Raw genomic sequence first — 26,288 nt, 5'->3', positions numbered from 1 at the left:
ATAATGTTTAAAAGACTCTAGGCAGAAAAAAAATGACTGCTTCAGCAAGAGCACTTGTTGAAAACATGGAGAAATTATAGCACATGTGCAGTAAGGTAATGTCTCACTCACAAGAGAACAGAACAAAAAGAGTACTTTAGTTAATGAATGGCGATTGTAGAATATTAAGCATAAGAAAGAAACCACGGCCAAAAGTGCATGATATAGGAAAATGCTTCACATTTTTTAGGATTTGCGTGCCAAATATCAGTGATAAACAGGAAACTCTTTATTAATGAGTAAAAATGATGAGGCTACAATATGACAGATGAAGAATAAAAAGCAATGCTCATTATACTCTGAATATTACATATCACGCTCTTTCTAAATATAACTGATTAAATCAATAAGCACTTACAGTACATTTTATTCTAGTGATATCTTTGACAAAACATTCTTTTCAGAGAAACTGTGACAAAATACAGAAGTAAATGCCAACTAAGGTTACAACTCACAGTGTAGTAAGTACTTTCAAATGAGTCATATGTGTACATTATTATTATTTACTGTAAGTTTCTATATCACTTCTTCACATAAGACTAGACAAAAAAATCATACTGTATATGAAATGATGGGTAGGTTGATTTAAGCAACATATCTCTGTAGTGTACAGAATTTTGCAGAATGTCCTTGATTTTGCCGTACATTTTTGCCCTGAACTTTGTAAAAGTTTTGAATTTCTGGTAAATAACCAAGGATTAGTCAGTAAATAACATAAAACATTACATTTTCATATTAATTATTGTTTAGAAAATGTTTGTTGATATAAAATTTGCTGTTGTAGTAAATAAACTGTCCTGATTTTGGCCCTTTGACCCAATTATTTCATGCTTTGTCCAGATGAATTTACATGAAGCAGTAAATTGTGGTGATAGGATGAATTTATTTGATTATCAGGCTTGCAGCAGGAAGTTACCACAATATTCTGTGCTGTGTACAGTACTATATGGTATTTAGATTGCAAACACAATTAATGACTTGGAAAACAAAATGAAGTTATTTGCTAATGGTGCAAAAGTGGGCCAGTGGTGGATTGTTAAGGATGACAGATTTATGTTTGTTGTGGGAATGATCTTTGAAGTCACAGATATCGGTCAACAAGAAGAAATGCAATATAAAACCCAATTGAAGAACCCCACAGTGACAGGTAGACTGCTGGCAATAGGGGATGGGTGGATACAAAATAAGCTGAAGGAAAGTACTGACTACCATATTATAATGAACCTGCTCATCTCTATGCATGAAAGCAGAGAATAAAACAAACAGATCACTGAAAAACAACAAGTGACACTGATTCCAATAACAAGGCCGTGTTTTTACCATGCACAAAACCCTGGTAAATTTGTACTCAGAACAACAAGCATATAAAGAATTAAGAATTTATCCAAAGACATTTATCAACAACCCTTGGGGAAAAGTCTTACCATTGATTGACACTATACAATAACTGATCAGACACTCTGAAGATGGATTGGACACACTTATAAGTAACTGTATACACCAAGATATGTTATAGTGTCAGGCGAACAAATAGTGTACATAGTTATTTAAGAGATGTATAAATACTATGGAATTAATTGAAAAGTATTTGAAACATAAAAAAAAAATTGAGAAAAAAAAAAAAAGAACAAGTATGGATCTTTATGCTTTATCTTAAGACCATATAAGTAACTAAGAAGGGTGCAGTGGAAGAGAGACAAGTTGATATAGGGAATGGATTGACTGAACTGTGGCCATTGATCATTAACTAAGGTCTTGTTTAGTACAGAGGGGTAAAAGATGGAGGGAAGTAGCCTAGGTAAACAGGATTATTAGGTGAACGAGTAGGTTATGTTATGTAGAAGGGAAGGATGAGAGAAGAGGTCACACCTGAATGACTGACAGTGGAAAATTTGAGTTTTGATTGTATTAAAAGTGCATGACAATGGACTGGAATTTATACTTTGATTATGTCTCATGGGATGCATGAGATGAAAGTATTTAATCTATTAAATTATTTTTGATGCAAATTGTGACTGATTGTTCAGCATATTGGTTTTTCTTTTAGAAGATTTAAGTTTTTTTTAATGGGAAAGCACTACTTTACAATGAAAAGCGTGACACCATGGAAATTTCTGATATAATAGGACTATGAAATATAACACACTGGGGCATTAGGGGACCGGAGGGTTTGAATAACTACAGTTTAGGTCCTAAGGTTATTGCGTCCTTCCTCTATTGGTTTTGCACTGTCTCATATCCATACCTGTTACATATGAACAGAACTGTGGCATAATACATAATTCAGTACAAGTTATTCCACAAAACAGAGATAAAAGGTCAGAATCCTCTATGACTTGTGAAAGTCTGTCAGTTGGTGCAGCTGCTAATGAGCCATTTCCTGTGGTCCAGGGTTTAGTTCCCTCAGCCTGCACTGCCTGTGTTACTCTGACCAGGTCACTTAAGCAGATAGCACTCCTGGCCTGAGTATAAAGATTCATGCTGTACCATCCTGAACAAAAATGCAAATAAAAATAAAAGTTCAACAATCAGACATCAAAGCGAATGAAGAGAATACATCTGCTGCCCTCTGTTGTCAACATCAGTCAAAAGAAGCAAATCACTGCTGCTCATTTTTTAAAATTTATCAGCATGGTAAGTCCATGACGCACAAAAATATTTTACAGGAGTGACCCAGGAGGACATACTGGTTAAGTATTTTTTTTTAGAATCATGCAGTAAGTAAACAATTAGAGACCAATGGATCAGACCCAGGACTAAACAGAGAAGGTTATTGGTAGCAACTCATAGCCTTAACCCTTCTGTGGTATTTTGCCTGAAAACTGGTCTGAAAAAGAATAGCTGTTTAGCTTTTGGACAAGCAAATAAACAATAAAACAATCATATACAGGCTATAGCTTTAAAATGTAGAAAAAAGGGGTGCAGAAAAAAAAGCTTTTAGTATAAATGTATTATCACATGAACATATGTATACATTAAATGCTGCTAACAAATGCATGATCTCAAAGAATTAATCCTTGGTTTCTAAGGCTACTATAACTCTAGCATGATTTACTTAAATGTCAACCATTTCTTTGGATTATCTATTAATATTTTGTCAACAACAGCTTGAGAAATGCCCCTGGTCAGCATTTTAGGGACTATGTTTATAAGAATGTGAGAATAACCATGTCCTCCATACTTCAACAGCCTGTTCTTAGTGTGAATGTCATGGGCAATTACAATCCTGTCTTCATAGCCCTCGTTAATCAGCATACAAATCCTGTAAAACAAAAAGTACAAGTAGATTTACAACAACAACAATGACTGATACAAAGTAACATTTTTCAGAAGTTGAACTAAAGCATCAGGCAGCTCGGCACTTTTCTGACAGTACTACAATATATATTCCATCTATGATATAAAACTTTCTAATTTCATATCAAAAGACAATAATTGCAACTCCTGCAGAAATATTTCAATTCCTTGTTTTACAAAAAAACAAAATTTTATTTGAAGAAAATACTAGAGTGAAGCCAGTGAGCATAGCAAAATAGCAAAACCAAGTATTTTTCCATGCTGAATGTCATGTGTTTTTGTACAGATTGTTGCAAGTAAACAAAAAGAGGTGATTTCATAAGGAAAAGGCAAACTCTTCTTCTGCCACCCAGAGAGAAAATAAGAAAGAAAGAGACACTACACAACAACAAGGCATTAGACCAGTCATCATATTCAAATGGAAAAAAAATATTGCCTTAAACAAGCATGTTGAACTAGTTTCTGATGTTTATATTAAAGCAATTAAGAATAGTGGAAAAGGAAAAAAAGAGTAAAATAGTCTTATTTTGCAGAAAACACACCATTCAGAATTTAATGAACCAATCAGAACTGAAAGAGACAAGGAGATAGCATATGAAGCAATAAACTAAATAAATGATAGATGGAATAAAAACACTTTGCATGGAATTATTGTACAGCTGTATTGTTTACAAGCAAGTTCCATAAATGCACATGCCAGTCCAACAGGACACAGAGATAAAGCCTTAACTATGATCTAGATGACCTGCGTTTGACATCAGCAATGAGGAGCAGAGAATGAAGGGACATGGTCTGCTTAGCTCTCTTGAAGAAGAGAGACAGGAATGCATGCATAAAGTGTTCCCTATGTTAGATTCTCAGAGACGGACAGGAAATCTGCTGAGACATCTTTCGGGGAGGGTGGGGTACTAAGGATGTCACTGATAGAGGCAGTGACATCTCTTGCATGAATCCACTGCATCTCCATGCACAACTAGGTTGTTTATATGCATGGGAACCTAAGAAAGTACAGTTTTGTACCTACCATAAATGTAGATGTTCGAAGATCCATATTGCTGCAGTCCTTACATATGGGTAGTCCGCTGTCCTCGGTCGGCCCGAATACCAAAGTATTAGGCTGACGTTGGTCATGGGCGCTCAGATCTGACATCAGAGCGTCAGGGTATAAAAGCGCATGACCGACGTCATATCCTCAGTCTTTTCTTGCCCCAGATGTCAGAAGGCCCTAAAAAGAAAAGCCACAGCCCAAAAACAGGATACCTCCCAAAAACATGCCCAACAACAACCATCACCCAAACCATAAAACCATGCCAAACTACAGAGGGGAAGGAGGGAGGGTAAATTGGACTGCAGCAATGTGGATCTTCGAACATCTACATTTATGGTAGGTACAAAACTGTACTATGTTCTTCATCTCACATTGCTGCAGTCCTTACATATGGGTAGAATCCCAAAGCAGAGGTAAAGGGAGGATGGCAAAATCATAAAGCATTAGGGGCTGCTAAAATGCCCTGTAATATTGCAGTGGCAAATCCAGCCCTAGACGTAGAATAAAGAGGAAGGTGGTAATGCTTGGAAAAAGTATGTACTGAACTCCAAGTGGCTGCTTCCAAAATATCTTTTGTAGCTACCCCCTTAGAAAGGCAGTAGAAGTGGCAGTAGCTCTAGTGGAATGAGGTCTGATTCCAGCTGGAATCTCCTTACCATGATGGGAATAACAGAAAGAAATACAAAACCCAATCCATTTAGAAATAGTTTGTTTTGAAACAGGTTTTCCCTGAGAACCCAAAGCAAAAGAAACAAACAACTGCTGAGACTGCCTGAACCCCTTGGTTCTGCTCAAATAATAACGTAACTGCCTGTGAATATCCAAAGTATGCAAAATCTTCTCCCCTTTATTTTGGGGGTTTGCATAAAAAGTAGGCAAATGAATAGTTTGGTTCAAGGCTACACTAGAAACCACTTTAGGCATAAAGGAAGGATTAGTACGCAAAGATACCCTATCCTTATGAAAAATCAGGAAAGGTTCCACTGCCATAAGGGCCTGTAATTCAGAAACCCTTCTTGCAGAGGTAATGGCCAACAAAAAAGCAATCTTCCATGATAAATACTTTAAATCGGCAGTAGCTGCAGGCTCAAAAGGTTGTAGAGTAAGCTTTTCCAACACAAAATTGAGATCCCAAGCAGGAGTAGGAGCTCTAAGTGGGGGTCTTATGTTCTTTGCCCCTCTAAGAAATTGCTTAAACAAAGGATGGGAAAATAAAGGAGGGTCACAGTCATAGTGAGCAGAAATGGCTGCAGCATGAACCTTTATCGAGGAGAAAGACAAACCCTTGTCCAATAACTCAGTAAGATATTGAAGAGAAACACTTAAATCAGGCTTGGAAACATCAAAGTCCTTCGCTTTGCTCCAAAGAAAAAATCTCCTCCATTTATCAGCGTAAATTTTCCTTGTACTAGGCCTTCTGGCCTCCAAAATAACATTCAAAACTTGTTGTGGAAGCTGAGACCCTCCAAGGTCTAAAGCAGAATATGCCAGGCTGTGAGATGCAGAGACTGAATCTTGACATTGAGGAAGTGATCGCCCTCCTGAGACAAAAGATGCGGAATCAAAGGCAGAGGCCATGGAGGCTCCCATACCAAACTCCTCAGTAGTGGGTACCAGTGCTGTCGAGGCCAATCCGGCGCTATCAGAATCATGGATGGCTTGTCTATTCTGGCCTTCAGGAGTACCTTGGGAATGAGAGGCAGAGGTGGAAAGGCATAGACATGAAGATTGCTCCAACTGAATGATAGAGCATCCACCTTCCAAGCTGTGGGATGAAACAGTTTTGTGCAAAACTTTGGCAACTGGTAATTTAGTGGAGAAGCGAACAGATCTATGTCTGGAGTCCCCCCATAACACTGTCAACTTTTGAAACACATGAGGATCCAGTTTCCACTCGTGAGGATCCACAATTTGTCTGCTCAACACATCCGCTAAGGAGTTCTGTGCTCCTGGTAGAAACCTTGCCTGAAGATTGAGGTGTAAACTGAGAGCAGTCTCCCACAAAATCATCGCTTGCCTGCAAAGAGGGTACAAATGGGTTCCCCCTTGCTTGTTGATGTACCACATGACAGTAGTGTTGTCTGTTTGAATCAACACCTGTCCTGGGTGAAGTAAATCCTTGAAAGCCATCAATGCAAATTGGACTGCTAACATCTCCTTCAAGTTGATATGCAAATGTTGAAGTCTGACAGGCCACGTGTCTTGCACCCATTTTCCATTGAGGTGTGCTCCCCAAGCCTTGCCCGAGGCATCTGTCGTTAGAATCTGACTCGCCTCTGGTCGGGTCACAGACAGTCCCTTGTTTAGGTGACATTCCTGAGCCCACCACAAAAATTCTTTCCGAATGCAAGGTATTATCTGAATGACAGTGTCTAGATCTTGGCAGTGTTGTGTCCATACATTTTTGAGATACCATTGAAGCTTCCTCATATGCAGTTTGGCATTGGGAAGCACCAGAATACAAGATGCCATGAACCCCAAGGCTTGAAGGACTGTCCTTGCAGTCAGCCTGGACTGTAGAGACATTTGATGGAAATAAAGAGAAAGGCTTCTTTGTTTGTCCGGGGTCAAAAAGGCCATCTGGGAAGCTGTATTCAGTCTCACACCCAGAAAGCACATGTCCTGAGAGGGTACTAGACTGGACTTTGTTTCGTTCACAGAATACGCTAGGCATCTTAACACTACCATCACATACTGTAGATGATGCAGAAGTTCGTCTTTGTGTTGTGCGATAATCAGGCAATCGTCCAAATAAGGATAAATCTGTATTCCTCTTAACCTGCAAAAGGCTATCACTGGAGCCAGAACCTTTGTGAACACTCTGGGCGCAGTAGATAAGCCAAAGGGCAATGCAGAGAACTGATGATGTAAATTTCCAGCCCGAAAACGCAGGTACCTCCTGCAACTGGGCCTGATAGGAACATGAAGATAAGCCTCTGAGATCCAGAGTTACCATCCAGTGATCTTTTCCCAACAGAGATAAAAGCTGTTGTAACGTCAGCATTTTGAACTTCGGAATGTCCAGATAAGTGTTGAGGATAGATAAATCCAAAATTGGTCTCCACGTGTTCCCTTTCTTTGGTACTAGAAACAGGCGAGAATAAAATCCTAGTCCCACTTCTGACAGAGGAACTGGCTGTATAGCTCCTATTTGAAGAAGTAAAGAAATCTGCTTGTGAGCCTCTATCCTTTGCCGAGGAGGAACGTCTGGCATGCCTTTGAAAGGAGGCAATGTATGGAAATAGAACTTGTAGCCTCGGTTTATAATGTCCAATACCCATTTGTCCTGGGTGACTAAAAGCCAGTTTTGCTTGAAGATTGCTAACTTTCCTCCCAAAGGAGCTGCCAGGGAAGAAGAATCTGGCAGCTGAAAATGCAGGTCATTGGGCCTGTTTACGAAAGGACTGGCCCCTGCCCTCACCTGCAGATTGTGCAGGTGAACTCCAAGTTCTAGGCCTGAATGTACTGTGAGCTCTGCCCCTGCCACGTCTAGATCTACCCCTAGACTGAGAATCAGAAGAAGGGTAGGTCCACCCCTTAGTAGGCCAATTTCTACTAAACTTTGGAGGTTGCACCTGCAAAAAATCTTTAACAGTCTGCATGGACTTAGCCTTGTCTTCCATTTTCTTCAAAACCGACTCCACAGGGGGACCAAACAAAACTTCAGACTGTAAAGGCGCATCCAGAATTCTAGTTTTAACATGCTCGGACAAATTCTGATCCTTAAGCCAGGCGTGCCTACGAAGAACTGAACCAGTGGCAGCCACCCTAGAAGAGGCCTGTACAGCATCAAAACCACACTGCAAAGAATGCTTACCCACCTGTTCAGAGACATGTACTAAATCCTGCAATTCTTTACACTCTATGCCCTCTGCCAAAGCATCCACTTTAGATTTTAGCTGAGAAAGGAGGAAATTCTGATATTTCAACATATGAAACTGGCAATTTAAAGCCCTCATTGCTAAAGTAGAAGAGGTATACACCTTCTTACCCCATCTATCCAAAGCTCTAGCTTCCTTATCTAGAGGAACCGGATTCTTTACAAAAGAAACTCTGACACCCTTAGGCCCCTGACTAATAGTTTCTGGGTCCGCCCTAGGACTCTTATACAGATATTTATGAGCCTCAGGCACCCAGTAATACCTGTCCGGTTTAACTGGCGCAGGAGGCAAAGAATCTGGATTAAGGAAAGCCTCCGAGAAAACATCTTGAACAACATCCAAAACAGGAGGTATAGCCAAGGGTCTATGCTGTGGTAAAAACAAGAATTCCCTAAGCCTCTTCCGTGAATCAGAGAAATCCTGTCCTTCCCACTTAAAATGCTCCCTCATGGAATGCAGAGTTTCTGAAAATGAAAAATCCTCTGGAGGAGAAGCAGAAGGAGTGGAATCCTCTGCATCAGAATCCGAATAAGGGGGAAAATCTTGAATATCTTCAGCAGAAGAGTCTGAGTCATCTGAGGCCTGATCCAAACTTTCCAACTCTGGCTCCACCCTGGGCCTCTTATCAGGAGGGGGCATAGAACCTCTAATTAAAGTAATCAAATCTTCTGCCATTTTAAGCATGTGCTTTTTAGGCACAGACCCTGAAGTACCTGGAGGGACACCAGAGGAAGGCAAAACAGACCTGCCCTTAGAGGAAGCCTTAGAAATAGTAGCAGAAGGCCTAACCACCTTAGGCATAGAAGGGAGAACAGTAACCTGAGAGGCCCCTTCAGCTAGACCTGACTCCTGTGAGGCCACCTCCTGCAAAATCAAAGTTTCCCCCTGAGACTCAACAGAAACTTCAGCCTGATCCACCTGCTCCACTGTAGTTTCTGCAGGACCGGCGTCCGAAACGGACGAATCAACCTGTCTAGGTTTCAAGGATTTGTCTTTGCGCTTCTTCGTGGAAGCGGGTGTCGGAGGATCCGACGGCATATTATAATTACACCGCTTACCAAAGACTAACCTAGCACAATCTAACCTTCTTTTTATAGTGCGCTTATTAAACCTAGCACAAAACCGACACCCGACTACGTCGTGGTCCGGTCCCAAACAAGGAATGCAAAGAGAGTGATAATCCCTATGCGGTATCTGTTTCCCACAAGAAATACAATTATTCACTTTTTCTGACATCCGGAAATAACTGAGGCAAGAAAAAACAAAAATATTCTAACGGGTACTTAGCCCAACTTGGTTTCGGTCTGAAACTCAGAATACGAAAATTTCAGAACGCCGAACGGCACTTGCAACGCTGCTTCTGCATCGGACCATGCGGCAAAAAAGACTGAGGATATGACGTCGGTCATGCGCTTTTATACCCTGACGCTCTGATGTCAGATCTGAGCGCCCATGACCAACGTCAGCCTAATACTTTGGTATTCGGGCTGACCGAGGACAGCGGACTACCCATATGTAAGGACTGCAGCAATGTGAGATGAAGAACATCCTTACCTACATACTTAGTCAATACTGAGTTGGCTGCAATATGATGTCCACTACAGTCACTCCACCCTTAAATGCCAGGACAATAGTTGGCCTGGATAGAACTCTTGCCTGTTGAGGCATAGATCTAGGACTTGTCCTTAATTGGAACACTTTAGAACCCCTGCCATTCTGCCTGAGTTTCGGCCCCACTGGGTAAGGGAAAGTACTAAGTCTAGTTACAGCTAGTGATGGGCACTGAAAGAGGACAGAGACATGGGCTGCAGCAAAATACTAAAATCAGTAATGCCTCAGCCCTGCAAAAACAAATGAACTCATATCAGATCAATTAAAGTTTATTGTGTGACCTTTTATCTACGCATAAAACATTGCACAGAAAATGTGGAATGTTTTCGTAGTCTACATTTAATACATTAGGACTTGATGTATTTCAGATGCTCTTTTAGGTTATGGAGCCAGGGAAGAAGTAAACTGTATGTGAATTATGGCCAATTTACTACTTTTACATATCCAGCAACACCTCTCGTTTCAATTTTCTCTGAGTTCCTGTAACCTCAGAGTTAGTATATTATCTTCTGCAAAAAAAGATTGTGGTTGTAATGTGATTTGTTTTCAGTCATTTCACCATTCAGCTGGACCTATTATTAAACATTTTAGTTACAATTATTCATGTCTTGAAGAAATGAGACAATTACTTATGCTAAATACCACATATCTATTTTTGTACAAGTAAAAAGAAAACAGTTTAATAAATAGGCAACATTTATTTCTGGAGATAAGCCATTTGGCATGGGCTTCAAGACAAACTTAGTGCAAACATAAAGGTCAAAACACAAGCCCAGACATCAAGTGCCCAAGGCAAATGTGGAGCAAGTGATCTTTTTGTATGGCACTTTTTATGTTTTGAATGATAAACACAGTTTTTGCTATAATGAAGAATAAATACAGCAGACTGGTCAAGGTTTACTTGTCACTATGTAGGTATTTTTGTATGGCTGTCAGTGAAAAAGATGTCTGTAGTTCAGCTGAAGCATAGCAGAGCATGAAGTGGTCTGAATGCCTTCAATAAAAATAAACAACTATTATAGAAGTCTCTCTATCTGTAAAGTAACACACCAAATGTGTGTTCATATATATATATATATATATATATATATATATATATATATATATATATATCTATCTATATATGTATTTATTTATACAAGGTGACATTCAGAAGGTCGAAGTGGGTTCAGTCGAACCCACTTCAGTCGAAGTCTGGAGGCCGAATAGCAACAATGTCGAACCCAACATTGTCAAAGTAAGAATCTCGCCCCCATCTTGACCCATGTTAAAGCCCATTCCAAGGTTTACTGAGAGTCATATTTCGACAGTCGGAATTCGACATTGTCAGTTTCGCGGAAGTAGGTCTATGATTCCATCATTCGATGGGGTCAGACTCTCTCTCTCTCTCTCTATATATATATATATATATATATATATATATATACACACACACACAAACACACACAAACACATATACTATAAATCATTAATATTTGCTTTAAACTAAATGAGGTAATTTGCCTTCCTTTAGCCTTCTGCTTTCTTTTCTTATGTTTTGACATAAGAGCAAAGAGCACTTTAGGATACTGTCAATATATCATTAAAATGCTGATGGAAAACACCTAAGGCACTGACAGGAAAAATGTACTTATTAGTGGAAGGAACTGGCAAAGAAAATGTGCCTAATAAGGTGGGTAAGGGATGCCACAATTTTCTGATACAATGACACGATACAAAAATGCATAAAGTACAGTTGTGTACCTACCATAAATGTAGATGTTCGAGTGTATTCACTGTTGCAGTCATTACACTTGGGTAGAATCCCAAAGCTGAGGTTGGGTGGCTGGGTCTAAATTGGATTTGGAGAGGATTTGGAGAGGTTACCAGGCCCTGCAGAACTGCAGTGGCAAAGCCTGCTCTGGATTTAGAGTAGAGAGGTAAGTGGTAGTGCTTGGTGAAAGAGTGCACTGAGCTCCAGGTTGCAGCTTCTAAAATGTCTTTGGTTGGTACTCCTCTGAGAAAAGCTGCTGAAGTGGCTGCTGCTCTGGTAGAATGAGGCCTAATGCCCTTAGGCACTGATTTGCCATGCTGTGCATAACAGAAGCGGATGCAGTGGCCTATCCATTTTGAAATTGTCTGCTTTGTAATAGGCTTTCCTTGTGATCCTGCAGCATAGGCTACAAACAGTTGCTCAGCTTTTGTTTTGTCCAGGTGAAATTGTAGCTGCCTGTGTATGTCCAAAGAGTGCAGAAGTTTCTCCCCTTTATTCTGGGGATTTGTGTAGAAAGTAGGCAAATGAATGGTTTGGTTCAAGGCCACATTGGATACCACCTTTGGCATGAATGTTGGGTTTGTCCTAAGTGAGACCCTGTCCTGATGAAAAATGATGAAAGGTTCCACAGCCATTAATGCCTGTAGCTCTGAGACTCTTCTTGCAAGTTATTGCTAGGAGCAGAGCAGTCTTCCATGATAAGAATTTTAGATCAGCTGTGCTGGCTGGTTCAAAAGGAGGCAGTGTGAGTTTTTCTAAAACAAAATCGAGATCCCAAGTTGATACTGGTGTTCTCCTTGGGGGTCTTATATTTTTTGCCCCTTTGAGGTACTGTCGTAGTAGTGGATGTGAAAAAATAGGAGGTTCCGTATTGTAATGAGCTGAAATGGTAGAGGCATGGATTTTAATTGATGAGAAAGATAGGCCTTTGTCCAGCATCTCAGTTAGGTATTGTAAAATCTGAGGTATATTAGGGACAAGTGGTTCGAGCCCTTGTGCCTGGTTCCAAGCACAGAATCTCTTCCATTTTTCTGCATAAGATTTCCTAGTGCTGGGCCTCCTGGCTTCTAAAATAACATTCATAACAACTTTAGAGAGAGGTGCAGTCTGAGTGGCTATATTATCTGCCATGCTGCCAGATTTAAGGTTCTGAGTTGACTGTGCAGAATCTGATTGTTTTGTTGTGACAGAAGATGAGTAATTTGAGGTAGAGGCCAAGCTGGGCCTTGAGACAAGCTCTTTAGGATTGGGTACCAGTGCTAGCATGGCCAGTCTGGGGCAATCAGGATAATTTTTGGCCTTTCTTATCTGACTTTTAGGAGTACCTTGGTAAGGAGAGGCAGCGGAGGGAAGGCATAGGCTGTTAGGCCTTTCCAGCTGAATGATAGAGCATCCACTTTCCATGCTTGAGAGTGATAAGTTCTTGTGCAGAATTTCTGTATTTGGTAATTGTGAGGGGAGGCAAAAAGATCTATGTCTGGGCGTCCCCATTTCCTCGTTATCATACTGAACACTTGTGGATTTAGCTTCCATTCATGAGGATCCATGAGATTTCTGCTTAGTTCGTCTGCCTGTGTATTTTTTGCTCCTGGCAGGAATTGTGCCTGCAGATATACTTGATAAGTCAGTGCTGTGTTTCACAAAGTCATGGCTTGCCTGCATAGGGGGTAGGAATGTGTGCCCCATTGCTTGTTTATGTACCACATAACTGTGGTATTGTCCGTCTTTATTAATAGTTGTCCTGGATGTAGTAGGTCCTTGAAAGCTGTCAGGGCATTCTGTACAGCTAGCATCTCTTTTGATTGATGTGAAGATGCATTTGTTCCTTGGGCCACGTGCCCTGAATACATTTTCCTGCCATATGTGCCCCCCAGGCATAATCCGATGCATCCATTGTTATTGTCTGCCTGGCTGTGGGTAAAGTGAAAGGCTGTCCCTTGTTGTGGTGACAGGCCTGGGCCCACCACTGAAACTCCTGTTGTAGGCAGGGAATTAAAAGTTATGATGGTCTCCAGGCTGTGACAATGCCGAGTCCAAACACTTTTTAGATACCATTGCAGTTTCCTTATATGCAGTTTTGCATATGGAATTAGTAGAATGCAGGATGCCATGAAGCCCAGGGCCTGCAGAATTTTTCTTGCAGGAAGCTGGGTTTTTGTTGCCATCATTTGAAAGTAATGAGTCAGTTGTCTTTGTTTGTCTGGCGTGAGATAAGCCATCTGGGTAGTTGTATTTAAGCTTGCACCCAGGAATATTATCTCTTGAGAGGGCACTAGTTTTGATTTCTTTTCGTTTACTGTGTACCCTAGGCAAATTAGCAATCTTTTTACAAATGCCAGATGCTTTAGAATAATGTCCTTGCTCTCTGCTTGAATAAGGCAGTCATCCAAGTAGGAATATATTTGAATTCCTCTTTGTCTGCAAAATGCAATTACTGGTGCCGGGCATTTTGTGAAGACCCTGGACGCAGTAGATAAGCCAAAGGGCAGTGCAGAGAATTGGTAATGCATTGAGCCTGCTATGAATCTGAGGTATCTTCTGCAAGATTGTCTGATTGGGACATACAGGTATGCCTCCTTGAGGTCCAAAGTAACTAGCCAAGCCTTCTTGCCCAGCATGGGCAGAAGTTGATGTAGTGTTAACATTTCGAATTTTGGAACATCCAGGAAAGTGTTATGATTGACAGGTCCAGTATTGGTCTCCAGGCTTTGTCCTTTCTGGGTACTAAGAAAAGTCTAGAGTAAAATTCTTGTCCCTATTCTTGCTGTGGAACTTTTTGAATAGCTCCCATGTGCATAAGAGCAGCAATCTGTTTTTGTGCCTTTGCCCACTGGTTTTGTGGCAGGTCTGGCATACCTTTTAGTTTTGGAAGTGTGTGGAAGTGGAACCTGTAACCCTGAGAAACAATATTCAGCACCCATTGGTCCTGGGTGATCATGTACCAATTCTTTGAGAAAAGTGCTAGCTTCCCCCCTAGGGGTGCTGTCTAAAGGTAAGTGCTTGACATTTGCAGAGGGAAGTCATTGAGTCCGTTTCCTATAAGGTTGTGATTTGTCTTCCCCTCCCCCTTGGGGGCTGAAGCACCCCATTGTTTAGGTCGGTAGGAGCCTTGGGGCTGAGATCTGCCTCTTGGGCGTCTGTATCTGACTCTTTGTGGCCTGTCTGACACTGGAAAGGACCAATTTTTTGAAGGCCAGTTTCTGCTAAATCTAGGTGGTTGAACTTGTAAGAAATATTTCACTGTCTGCATTGACTTTGCTTTATCCTCCATTTTCTTTAACACCTTTTCTGCCTTAACACCAAACAAAGTATCATGCTGTAATGGAGCATCTAATAATTTTACTTTAACATGGTCAGGTAAACTTTGTTCTTTCAACCAAGCATGCCTACGAATAACAGAGCCTGTAACTCGGGCTCTACAAGAAGCCTCTAATGAATCAAAACCACATTGCAGAGTATGCTTTCCCACTTGTTCAGCTGCATGCAATAAATCCTGCATTTCCTTACTGTCAGGACCTTCTGTATTTGAAACCATTTTCTGTTTTAACAATGACATGAGGTACTGTTGGTATTTAAGCATGTGAAACTGACAGTTTAAAGCTCTTACACCTAAAGTTGCAGAAGTGTAAACTTTTTTCCCCCATCTGTCCAGAGCTCTTGAATCCCTATCCGAGGGGACAAGATTTTTAGCAGTGGAAGCCTTAACCCCTTTTGGACCCAGAGTTGTTTCTGGGTCTGCAGCAGGGTTTTGTAAAGAAATTTGTGAGAGTCAGGGACTCTGTAGTACCTGTCTGGCTTGACTGGAGCAGGGGTTAAAGAATCAGGAGACAGACTGGATTCAGAAAAAAACATCATCAACAATATCAAGCACAGGGGGGATAGCTAGGGGCCTGTGCTGTGGCAATAAAAGGAAGTATCTGAGCCTTTTCTTGGATTCTGAATAATCCTGGCTCTCCCAATGGAAATGCTCCCTCATGGTATGCAGGGTTTCTCCAAAAGAATAATCCTCAGGCGGAGAGGCTGAAGGTATGGACTCTTCAGCATCAGAGTCCTCATAGGGAGGGAGAGAATATCCCTGATCAGAAGAGGAGTCAGAGGAAATAGAAACCTGGTCAGAGGAATCATAATCAGTGTCTTGCCTAGTCCTTTTGTCAGGAGGGGGATGGGAACCCCTGATTAAAGTAATTAGGTCTTCGGCCATTTTAAGCATCTGTTTCTTTGGCATGGATGATTATTCTGGAGAATGCTGTACTTGTTTCCTTGTCTTTAATGGTGTTTTTGACTTTGCCTTTGCTGCTGTAGTGGGCTTAATTGTAAGCTGTGAAGGTCTGAAAACACCCTCAGAAGCCGATGCTTGCTCAGCAGCTCCAGACCCATCTGAGGGTATAGTTTCCATAGGCCCAATACCTTGAGTTTCCACAGGCCTCGGTGTCTCCACGTGGCTGTCGGTTACGGCCTGTGGCTCTGAGGTAGCAGGTGTCAGGGGCTGCGAAAGCACCTCACTGAGAACCAGCGAACTGGCGACTGGCCTAGAAGAGGCTTTGTCATCGGTTTTGGACCTCGGATGCCTGTCCTTTTCTTTGTCTTTGCGTTTTTTATAGATTCCGGTCATCGGCTGTTCCGACGGCATTATGTAATTAAACCTTCGGCTAAAATAATGTAAAGCAAAATCAAACCGACGTTTAATAGTGCGTTTATTGAATCTAGCACAAAACCGACAACTAGTGAGGTTGTGGTCAGGGCCTAGGCAAGGAATACAGTAAGAGTGAAAGTCCTTATGAGGTATTTGCTTCCCACAAGAAATACAATTATTAACTTTTACTGACATCGTTCTGGAGCAAGAAAAAGTTTCCCCAATGGGGTACCTAGCTTTTATTGAAGACTTTGGTTCTGAAACTCAATTTTGAAAATCTCAGGAGTCGGCCGACCGGCACTTGCAAACTGCTTTTGCTTTGGGCACCATGTGACAAGAAAGGCTGAAGAAAATGCTGTCAGTTGCAACTTTTATACCCCTGGCGCACTGACATCAGAGGAGATGCGACAGCAACTGACGCCGGACCAAGACTTTGGAACTCGGGCTGACTGTGGGTCGCCTGCCAGCAGGATAACCCAGGTGTAATGACTGCAACAGTGAAACACGATGAACATCTTTGAGTTACAAATATTACAATAAAACACAGATTTTAAAGTGCAGACAAATGACTATTTTCAGTATTCTGAAACATCCACTAATGCATCTCATATAACTGAAGCAGCTCCTGGATAACAGTGCTATTTAAAAAAAAAAACACATTATGCCCTTCACTACTGACAGTGATAGATATATGTTTATCAGCTTAGTATGTTTGTTTTATTCTTGTTTGTTGCCTCAATTTGTCTGCTTACTTGTATACTTGCATTGTTTTTAATGTATAAAGTGACTGTACTTAAGCTCCTTAATAACGGATTTATTGATCTCAAGGTACCAACTAAAATGTAATGGGATTTAAAGATCCTATTTGATAACCACATAAAAGAAAATGCTTTTTGCAGATGATGTTCTTTATTGTTAAATGCTATCAAAAAGTAAGTCAATAGCAAAGGTAGTTAAAATCTTAATCAGTGTCTTAGATGTTTTCATTAGCAAATCTAAATAAATGACACAAGGTATTAAATCTTAATCCCCACCTGATTTCCTTACCAGCCGCCTCTTTACCTGGGTCAAAAACAGTTTAGCCATTCATCACTTTGATTAAAATACATAAAAACCAGCGGACCAACTTAGTCATACCAAAGGAACAAACATTGACCATAATAAAAACAGCACTATTACCACAACTTTTTAATGTAATAAAAGTAAAACCAAAAGAGACTTTATCTTGTATTTCACATAATTTACTATTGATATTCTTATCATATTCTCTTATACCAAAGACAAGTATGACAGTTCACACAAAGGCAGTGGAAAGGGTTTAACTGGGATCTCAGGACTTATTATTATATTCCACAGCAGCAGGCGGTCATTACAGCAGTAACCCACGCCTGGGTGTGGGTAATGCTGGATTTACCCACGGCTGGTTTGGTTTGGTCATGAGGGCGAAGCCCAAGTGGCCAAACAAAGACAACCGTGAGTAAATCCAGCATTACCCACACCCAGAAGTGGGTTATTGCTATTATACAATGACATTCCTTAAGAAAAAAAAATAATTACTTTTCTAAAATAATGGCATTGTATAATGCCTCCTTGCTGCCCTTCCGCAGCTGTCTGGTATTCTGCGGCAGTTCTGATGTACTGCACATGCGTATGCTTACACAGTACATCAGAGCTGTGGGCGGAAGCAACGGAGAAAGCAAGATCTCCGTTGCTTTTTACAAACTGTCTCGCTATGTTAAAGGAGTTTAACATAGCGAGACAGCTTTAAAAAAAGCAATGGAGAATCTCCGTTGCTTTTTTTTAAAGCTGTCTCGCCATGTTAAATCCATTTAACATAGCAAGACAGTTTTGAAAAAAGCAATGGAGAAAGCAAGATCTCCGTTGCTTTTTACACACTGTCTCGCTATGTTAAAGGAGTTTAACATAGCGAGACAGCTTTAAAAAAAAGCAACGGAGAATCTCCGTTGCTTTTTTAAAGCTGTCTCGCTCTGTTAAACCCATTTAACATAGCAAAACACCTTTAAAAAAGCAACGGAGATAGGAAGATCTCCGTTACTTTTTTTAAAGCTGTCTCACTATGTTAAACTCGTTTAACATAGTGAGACAGTGTGTAAAAAGCAATGGAGATCTTGCGTTCTCCATTGCTGTAAAAAAAGAGTTATACTAATGGAAAAAGTCCGGGCGACCAGACCTTTTTCCATTACTATAACTCTGATTTACAATGTGCACGCTGACCAATCAGCATGCATGTTTTGGAATATTAATGGGGGGTCGTTGTATAATAGACTTGTTTATATTGGTTATATCAGTCTTGTGTAACCAAATAGAAGATTCTACACACTTCTGTGATGCAAGCTTTGCAAAATAATTTAGGGTACAAATAACAAAAAAGGAACTGTACACCTTCCCTGCAGGCTTAACTCAGGTATGGAAATGTTATCTCTATTTACAGATCTAATACAATTCAAGTTCAGGAAATTAATAAATGTAACCATTAATATAATACCAGACTTTTTAAACATATCCCTTAAAAGAATCTGTATGGATTTCTGTCAGGCAGCAATCGTAATCTAGTGAATCAGTGGTAGACCAAGGGGTTTACATATTTAGCCATTATACTACCTAACGCTACAGTTCTGAGTGGAGCCTAATCAGTTTATAAATTTTAGTTATCACAGAATCACTGGCTTTATGTTAATCAGCTTTAGCATTCTGGAGTCTCAAACCTGAAGCTGGTTCTAGATCAGAAAAAAGCATTATTCTACAATTTATCAATGCACTACTAAAATACAAGCTAGTTCCTTCAAATCCTTAATGCATATGTCCTGTCTATATAAACGTTTGAAAAAATGTATTCCACTGGCAAATGCATTTAAAAAGTAATATTTACAATAATGTTTTCAATTTGACAGTCAAAGGTACATGAAACAGCTGATTATAGTACTGCATTCATGCATCTTTTATCAGCTTACTTGTGGCTGACTGCTTGGAAATGCTGTATAAGGCTTTTCTGATGGCAAACAAAGTCTCTATGATACATAGTGGGACATCATTTCACTGCAGGAGATGCACATATGGGAAGATTTCCTTTTTTTTTTTTTTTAACTTCTCACAGTAAAAATGTGTTAAAACACTGGTGAATAGTTTGACACAAGTCTTTTTGTATGATCTGATTGTTATATAATAATTTCATTTTTACAACCCCCCCTTCTCAATTCCTTAAAGGAACTGTCTTAATATCAGCTGCTATGGGTATAGCCATAAACAGTACAGTAAGACAATGGAAACACTCACACTCCACAAAAAGGAAAACAGAAATTGTTACCTTGTTACACATTGTTTATCATCAAATAGTTTTTCCAAGATAACAGTGAAAAAAGTTGTTGTGCCTATGGGTTGTTTGAATAATCTAGTCGTTTACTCACAGCAAATGAATGATTCAGGCACACACCTGCACATTGTTCTATATTAAGTGTCTTTATGGTGCTGATCTCAATCTAATGCATGTCATGCATTCATTCCACTATCGATTCTCAACAGCATATAATATAGAAGGAGACTGCACTAGAGAACTGTGTAATATCTCTCTCAAAGTTATTGCAGATCTTAAGTTTTGACATCCAGCGTTGGGTTTCAGTTTTAATTTTTGTGATTTTATTTCCCTCTCTCTATGTAGATTTTATTATATATATATATATATATATATATATATATATATATATATATGTATGTATAGACACACACATATTTTCATAAACCTGATTATATGCAGTTTTGACTTTTTGAAAAGTCAAATTTCTGAAGTGGAACCATATATTTATGGATATATACAACAGCCTGACATTTGAACAAGTAACCCTTGTAAAAATTCCCAAAATTGTATACTGTTGGTCTGTCTTTCCTGCTAAATGTAAGTGAAATTACAGTGCTGAGTGCAAGTAACATTAAAATTTTTAGGCCTTTACATTCTCTGGTGTGGTGTCTTGAGTCAATCAGGGTATTCCCTGTAACCACTCCTACTGCCTTCTCTTTTCCCCCACCCCCCTCTTTCCTCAAACAGGTTAAACTGCTACAATTCAGTACAGGCATCATTATCAAATCTAGGTGTTTAGGATTTCCCTCTCTCTTCCCCCCCTTGGCTGACCTGGTGTGACAGTGTATGTTTCTTCATTGTATGGATCTTTTACTGTTTTTTGTGTAACTGAATGACCTGCTGCTAAATTCTGATTCTGCACAGACTGCTCTATTTTTTCAGAGGCTCTATAAGTAGCTAGTGACTTTACTGAATTTCTGTGGTAATATTTGTGTTTAAACTGAACCTGTACCTAGAGAAAGTGTATAATCAGAGCTCCTCCTTGCTGCATGCATTTTTTAATGTTTAAATTGCGCACACACATTGAAGAAGTGCTTTTATGACTTGAATAACTTGGGCTAGCTATACCTGAAGTGCTTTTACTGTCAATTTTTGTACAATTGTAAATAATTGATTTAGTTTTTTCTGGTATATCTTTAAAATCTGGCAAGTGTTTATTTACTACATTGCTCTCTTGCTTAGGTTTCTTAGCTATAAATCTTAGTTCATTCTGAAGTATGCTACTTTACCCCCCACCAAACCTTTCAGAATGTATTATTATAAAATAACTGCCTGTTGTTGCCTTCATGCTTACCCTAGAATCTCTGCTTTTCTCTTTTCCTAGTTGAACTCTACAGTTCCCTACAAAACGGTGTCTACTGGACTGCAATCAGTTTCTCTCAGCATTTAAGCAGAGTAGGTTGCACACAAAAAGCATTTGTTAAGCTTTCACTTACAGTGCTGTGTAATTAAGCAGGTCACCATATTGGTCAGCCATAGGGCTCTTTTTTTCTACTTGAGTGTTTGCCTCCTTCCCCTGTAACTATAATACTTACCTTATAGCTTCAGGACACCTTAGGAAACCTTGTAAACTGCAATAGCCCCGCTACATTCGCCTTCGCAATGCTCGGGCTCTCTTCGCTCCCCTCCCTGCCCCCAATTTCCTCCCACCCCCACCCACCCCCAGTACCTCTAAATTTATAGTACTATAGCCACTCCCCCACTTTCTAGATCCTATCTGCTTTCATCTGGGATAATTCCACCCACCCCACTCTTCTACCTACATTTTAATAGCACCTATTAGCTTTCATCTGGCATTCTCCCATCCCCCTTCCAGTACCTTTACCTCACCACTCTATCTTCTGGTGTTGCATCACCAGGTAAAACAGTTCCTTAACTCACTAGCTGAATCACAGATAATGATATACTCTTCTTTACTACCCCTCTTGTTCGCACCATACCTCCTTACCTTGTATGAAAACCAGTTTCTCACGGGATTTCAGGTCCCAAAAGGCCATGCTATCACCCCAGCTGTAAATCCTTCCACCTTCAACCATACTTACAGTACCAGATCCTATCCAACATCTTGTTCAGTCTATCAACATCTCAACCCCAGGCACATTAGCTCTACATCCAAACACTACCACAAACTAATAAACAAATTCCTAAAGTTTATCACCAAGTACAGACTCAACCTAATACTTGGTGGTGATATTCACCCCAACCCTGGCCCACCCACTTCAGATACACATACCCCCTCTACTTGCAATCTAAGCTACAAACCTACAATTAATAGGCCAACTAACTCTCTCCTAGCATATCATCTTAATATTAGAAGCATTAATAACAAGGTACATGAATTGCATGCACTTCTGGATGTCTACTCCCCTGAGATTCTCTGTTTATCTGAAACCTGGTTAAAACCTAACACTAAAGACAATGAAGTGTTACCACCTGGGTACACCATACACAGGCTGGATCGTGCTTCGAGGAAGGGGGGTGGGGTAGCTGAACTCTATAAATCTGAGTTGAATGTCACCATAGATGTAATACCACCACCTCAGATTAATAACTCAGAGATTCTTGCCACCAAATTGCAACTTAATAAAAAATAAATGCATTAATATCATCTGTATGTACATTCCCCCATGTAACAATATATCTACACTTGAAGATATCCTGCACTGGCTATCATGTCACTACCCCCAAGAAACCCTACTACTTGGAGACTAACATAGACTGGGGCACCTGTTCCTCAGAATCCCCAACCACTCATATTAACCTGCATGCATTTACACAAATTATATCCACCCCTACCAGGATAGGTAAACCCAACCAAAAAGAAAGCATACTTGACTGGGTACTCATAAATAGTCACCCCCAACTGCACACTTCTGGTACCCTCCTTGATGGCCTAAGTGATCACCTTCTCACATATGTAATTAAGCATAAAACCATTAATTCCCAACAACCCTTACTCAGAAAGGTTAGAAACAATAAAAACTTTGACCCTGCCAAATTCCAACAAGAACTAAACTCATGTAATTGGTCTATTCTAAAACACCTCCCCTTAGAGGAAGCAGTAGCATACTTTAACAACAAATTCCTTGATATCCTTGATTTGCATGCACCTGTTCGTTCAAAGAGAACCAAGGCAAAAACTACGCCATGGCTTTCTAAAGAGTCTAAACTCAAAATTACCCTTAGAAACAAAACATGGACTTTATGGCGTTCTTCTAAAGACCCTCAAGATCACATTAAATACAGGCAACCCAGGAATGAAACCAAAAAAACAATTTTACAAGACAAAAAATAATACTACTGTAATTTACAGACAGTAAATCAAAATAACCCTCAGAAGTTTTGGGCAGGTTTAAATAATCTACTATATCCTGGACAAACTTCAACCCCAATCTCTGCTGCTACTATTGATAAAACCCCTGAAGATGTTTCTGACAGTTTTAACCGATTCTTTACTAAGACAATTCAAGCCCTAGCTAGCCAACTACCTTCTAGCTCTCCTGGTCCTGAAAGTACCACCCCTAGAAACCTACTCGCATTCAGCTTCCAACCAGTCGCCACTTCACTTATCCGTACCTTGATCAAAAAATTAAAACCTACTACACTTTTTGCTGATCAACTCCCTGCCGAGTACCTACACAAATCAGTTGATGCTGTTGCTTACCCCGTCTCAATACTAATCAGTTGAACCATAGTAGAAGCTAAAATTCCCACCATCTGGAAAATATCCTATGTAATCCCACTTCACAAAGGAGGCAGCTCTACTGAATTCTCCAATTATAGGCCAATAGCTATACTCTCTCCACTTACAAAGATTATGGAAAAATGTATTCATAGACAACTCATACACCACCAAATCCAGAATCACCTTATGGCAGACACTCAGCATGGCTTCCGTCCTCATCACAGCACTACTTCAGTCCTCCTAGCCTTTACCAACACCATAAACCATAATTGCAACAATAATTACATATCCTCAGCCCTCTTCTTGGATCTTTCCAAGGCATTCGATATGGTTGATCAACAACTTTTAATCCACACCCTGCAAACATTCTGTCTAGATACTAGAGCCCTTCAATGATTTCAATCCTACCTGAATGGTCAACAGCAGGCTGTCCTCTGGCAGAACAAACTCTCTAACCTTCTACCTAACACCCTTGGAGTACTACAAGGCTCTATACTAGGGCCCTTGCTGTTCTCCACCATCATTAACGACCTTTATACTGTCATCCCAAAAGTCAGCTGTATCCAATATGCTGATGACTCTACTCTGATTTGCTCAGCTACATCTCCAGTAGAGTTATGGTCAGCTACCCAGACCACCTTTAATACAATAAAAAACTGGCTTTCTGGATGTCATCTGATTCTAAATCCCAAAAAAACTAAAATGCTGTTATTTTCACCAACACGTAGGTCTACCGCTTTCACCTTTACCATAAATTCAAATGATGGCACAATAATCTCCCCTGACCCCTCTACAAAACTATTAGGTGTCATCATGGACAACCTAAAATTCGACCTACATGTTAACCAAACTATCAAAACCATCAATAAAAAACTAGGGTCACTTTACAGAATAAAAGCCTTCCTAACCCCTCCAGCTAAAATTGCCATAGCTCGCTCTCACCTTCTTTCAACCCTTCTGTATGCATCCCTTCTATTCTTAAATTTAAACAAGACTGTCTTTAACAAACTCTCAATTTGCTACAACCACATTGCCAGGATTGCCACTGGGCTGCCTTTTAGGACACATCATTGCATCAATCTAAATCAGCTTGGGTGGCTTGAACTACCCAGCCTAATCCAGTATAACCAACTGATTATGGCCTATAAAATCCTCTATAATCCGGACAATACTCCTGCACTTAAAAATATTATCACCCCCTATAACAATCCTAGACCGCTTCGATCCTCTAACAAACTACTAATTCAGACTAGCAAAATTAAACAGCCGGTGACTATCTCTTTGCAAACTCTGTAAGTAGATCCTGGAACTTAATCCTGACTTGCGCTCAGGATCAACTCTAACCTGTGGAACTTGTTTAACTTGCTTACTTATGCAATTTCTGTAAATAGTCTGTAAATAGTCTGTTTGTAATATGTAATGCTGGTATTATGTAATGCTGTATCTGCTTACCCTTGGAGCTTTTCTCCCTGGGCCTCCGCTGAAAATGGACATGCATCCAGTCTGACTATCCCGGTCAACAAATGTCAAATAAAAATAAATAAAAATGTGTGTGTGAGTATATCTGTATTTATATGTGTGTGTGTGTGTATATATATATATATATATTTATATATATATATAAATATATATTTATATATATATATATATATATATATATATATATATATATATATATATATATATATATTTCTGTGTGTGTGTGTATATATATATATATATATATATATATATATATATATATATATATATATGTATATTTATAACAACCAGACTATTAAATACAAAGAAAATACATTATATGCGAAAATGACTTCATAAATATCAAAAAATAAAAAAGAGAAACGACACTGAGGTGAAACGGTTGTTAAACGCTTTCATTCTGTAAAGTTGTCAGAACTTCATCAGAACTAATACTGTAAAGTAAAACTGTGTAATAATTAATATAACAAGTGCACACTGTTTAAAAATGGTTGACAGCATCAATACCCTATAGAAACATATCAAAACAGAAATTAGCCCATCAGCAATCTAGAAACAACCAGCTGTAAATACAGTAGCTAATCAAAAAGAGTGGGGCATGTCCAAATAGGCTCATACTTTAAGTTATTAAATCCCATGATTCTTTGAGCAAACCTTTAAGGACAGAACCTGTGCTACCATATACAAAAACACCACTTTGAATGCTTCCTTTCAAAGATCCACACTATTTATTAAGCCAGTTCAGTAAAGGAAGTGATTGTGGCATGTTTAATTATAGAAAACTTATAGTGTGCTCTGTAATGTACATAGGAATTGCGTATAGGTTCATAGGTGTGTACAAGGCTAATGGCCCTGGAGCCTTTACAAGCCTAGCCCATAGGATTACCCTGGCATCCATAATTGGGAAGGCACCTAGGATTGTGTTTAGTAAAGGTGTAAACTTAAAAGCAATTATGGAAAGGGTGCCTAGGGTCAGGAAATCAAATATGTCCAAGTGTGGTAGTTGCAGAGTTTGTAGATTTATTAGTGAGGGTACACACTTGGTTGTAAAAGGTTTTGATCGTACAATTGCGTGCCCAGGTCAGTGTAACTGTAACACAAAATGTTTAGTTTATGTGGCTTCCTGCGTTACATGTGACGCATTCTACGTTGGGATGACTACACGTAGGTTGCGAGATCGAATAAGTGAGTATGTACGCAGTATAAAGAGTAAAGATGCACATAATGCGTTGTTTATACACAGTTGTCATTGCAAGAATTTTAAAAAGTTCTTGTTTTTTGTTATTGACAGGGTATATGAGGATCAAGGTGGTGACATAACCAACAAGGTGGCCCTTTTAGAAGTTCAATGGCAGGTGAGATTAAATGCCATGAGGTGTCTGGGTATCAATGAATGTATATCCATCAAACCAGTGTTAAAACAAAAAGCAAGCTGTATTTAATTTAATGGGTGAGGGTATTGTATTATGTTGCACCTATTCTGTTT

General features: G+C 39.7%; 1 protein-coding gene across 1 annotated transcript in view; it reads right to left on the bottom strand.

Moving 5' to 3' along the window:
- Window positions 1-246: 246 nt before the first annotated feature.
- The window catches only part of PTER (phosphotriesterase related), a 594,119-nt gene continuing 568,077 nt past the window's right edge, over window positions 247-26,288 (bottom strand). Inside the window, exon 5 of the mRNA XM_044067533.1 lies at window positions 247-3,301. Within this exon, the coding sequence (XP_043923468.1) occupies window positions 3,091-3,301 (211 nt within the window). The 3' untranslated portion in view covers window positions 247-3,090. The remainder of the gene's footprint in view (window positions 3,302-26,288) is intronic.

This window comes from Protopterus annectens, chromosome 3.part1, assembly GCF_019279795.1.
Source record: "Protopterus annectens isolate FY-2018-M chromosome 3.part1, PAN1.0, whole genome shotgun sequence".
NCBI lineage: Eukaryota > Metazoa > Chordata > Ceratodontiformes > Protopteridae > Protopterus > Protopterus annectens.
The sequence above is the reverse complement of the archived record's forward strand: the minus strand, read 5'-3'. Positions and strand labels throughout refer to the sequence as shown.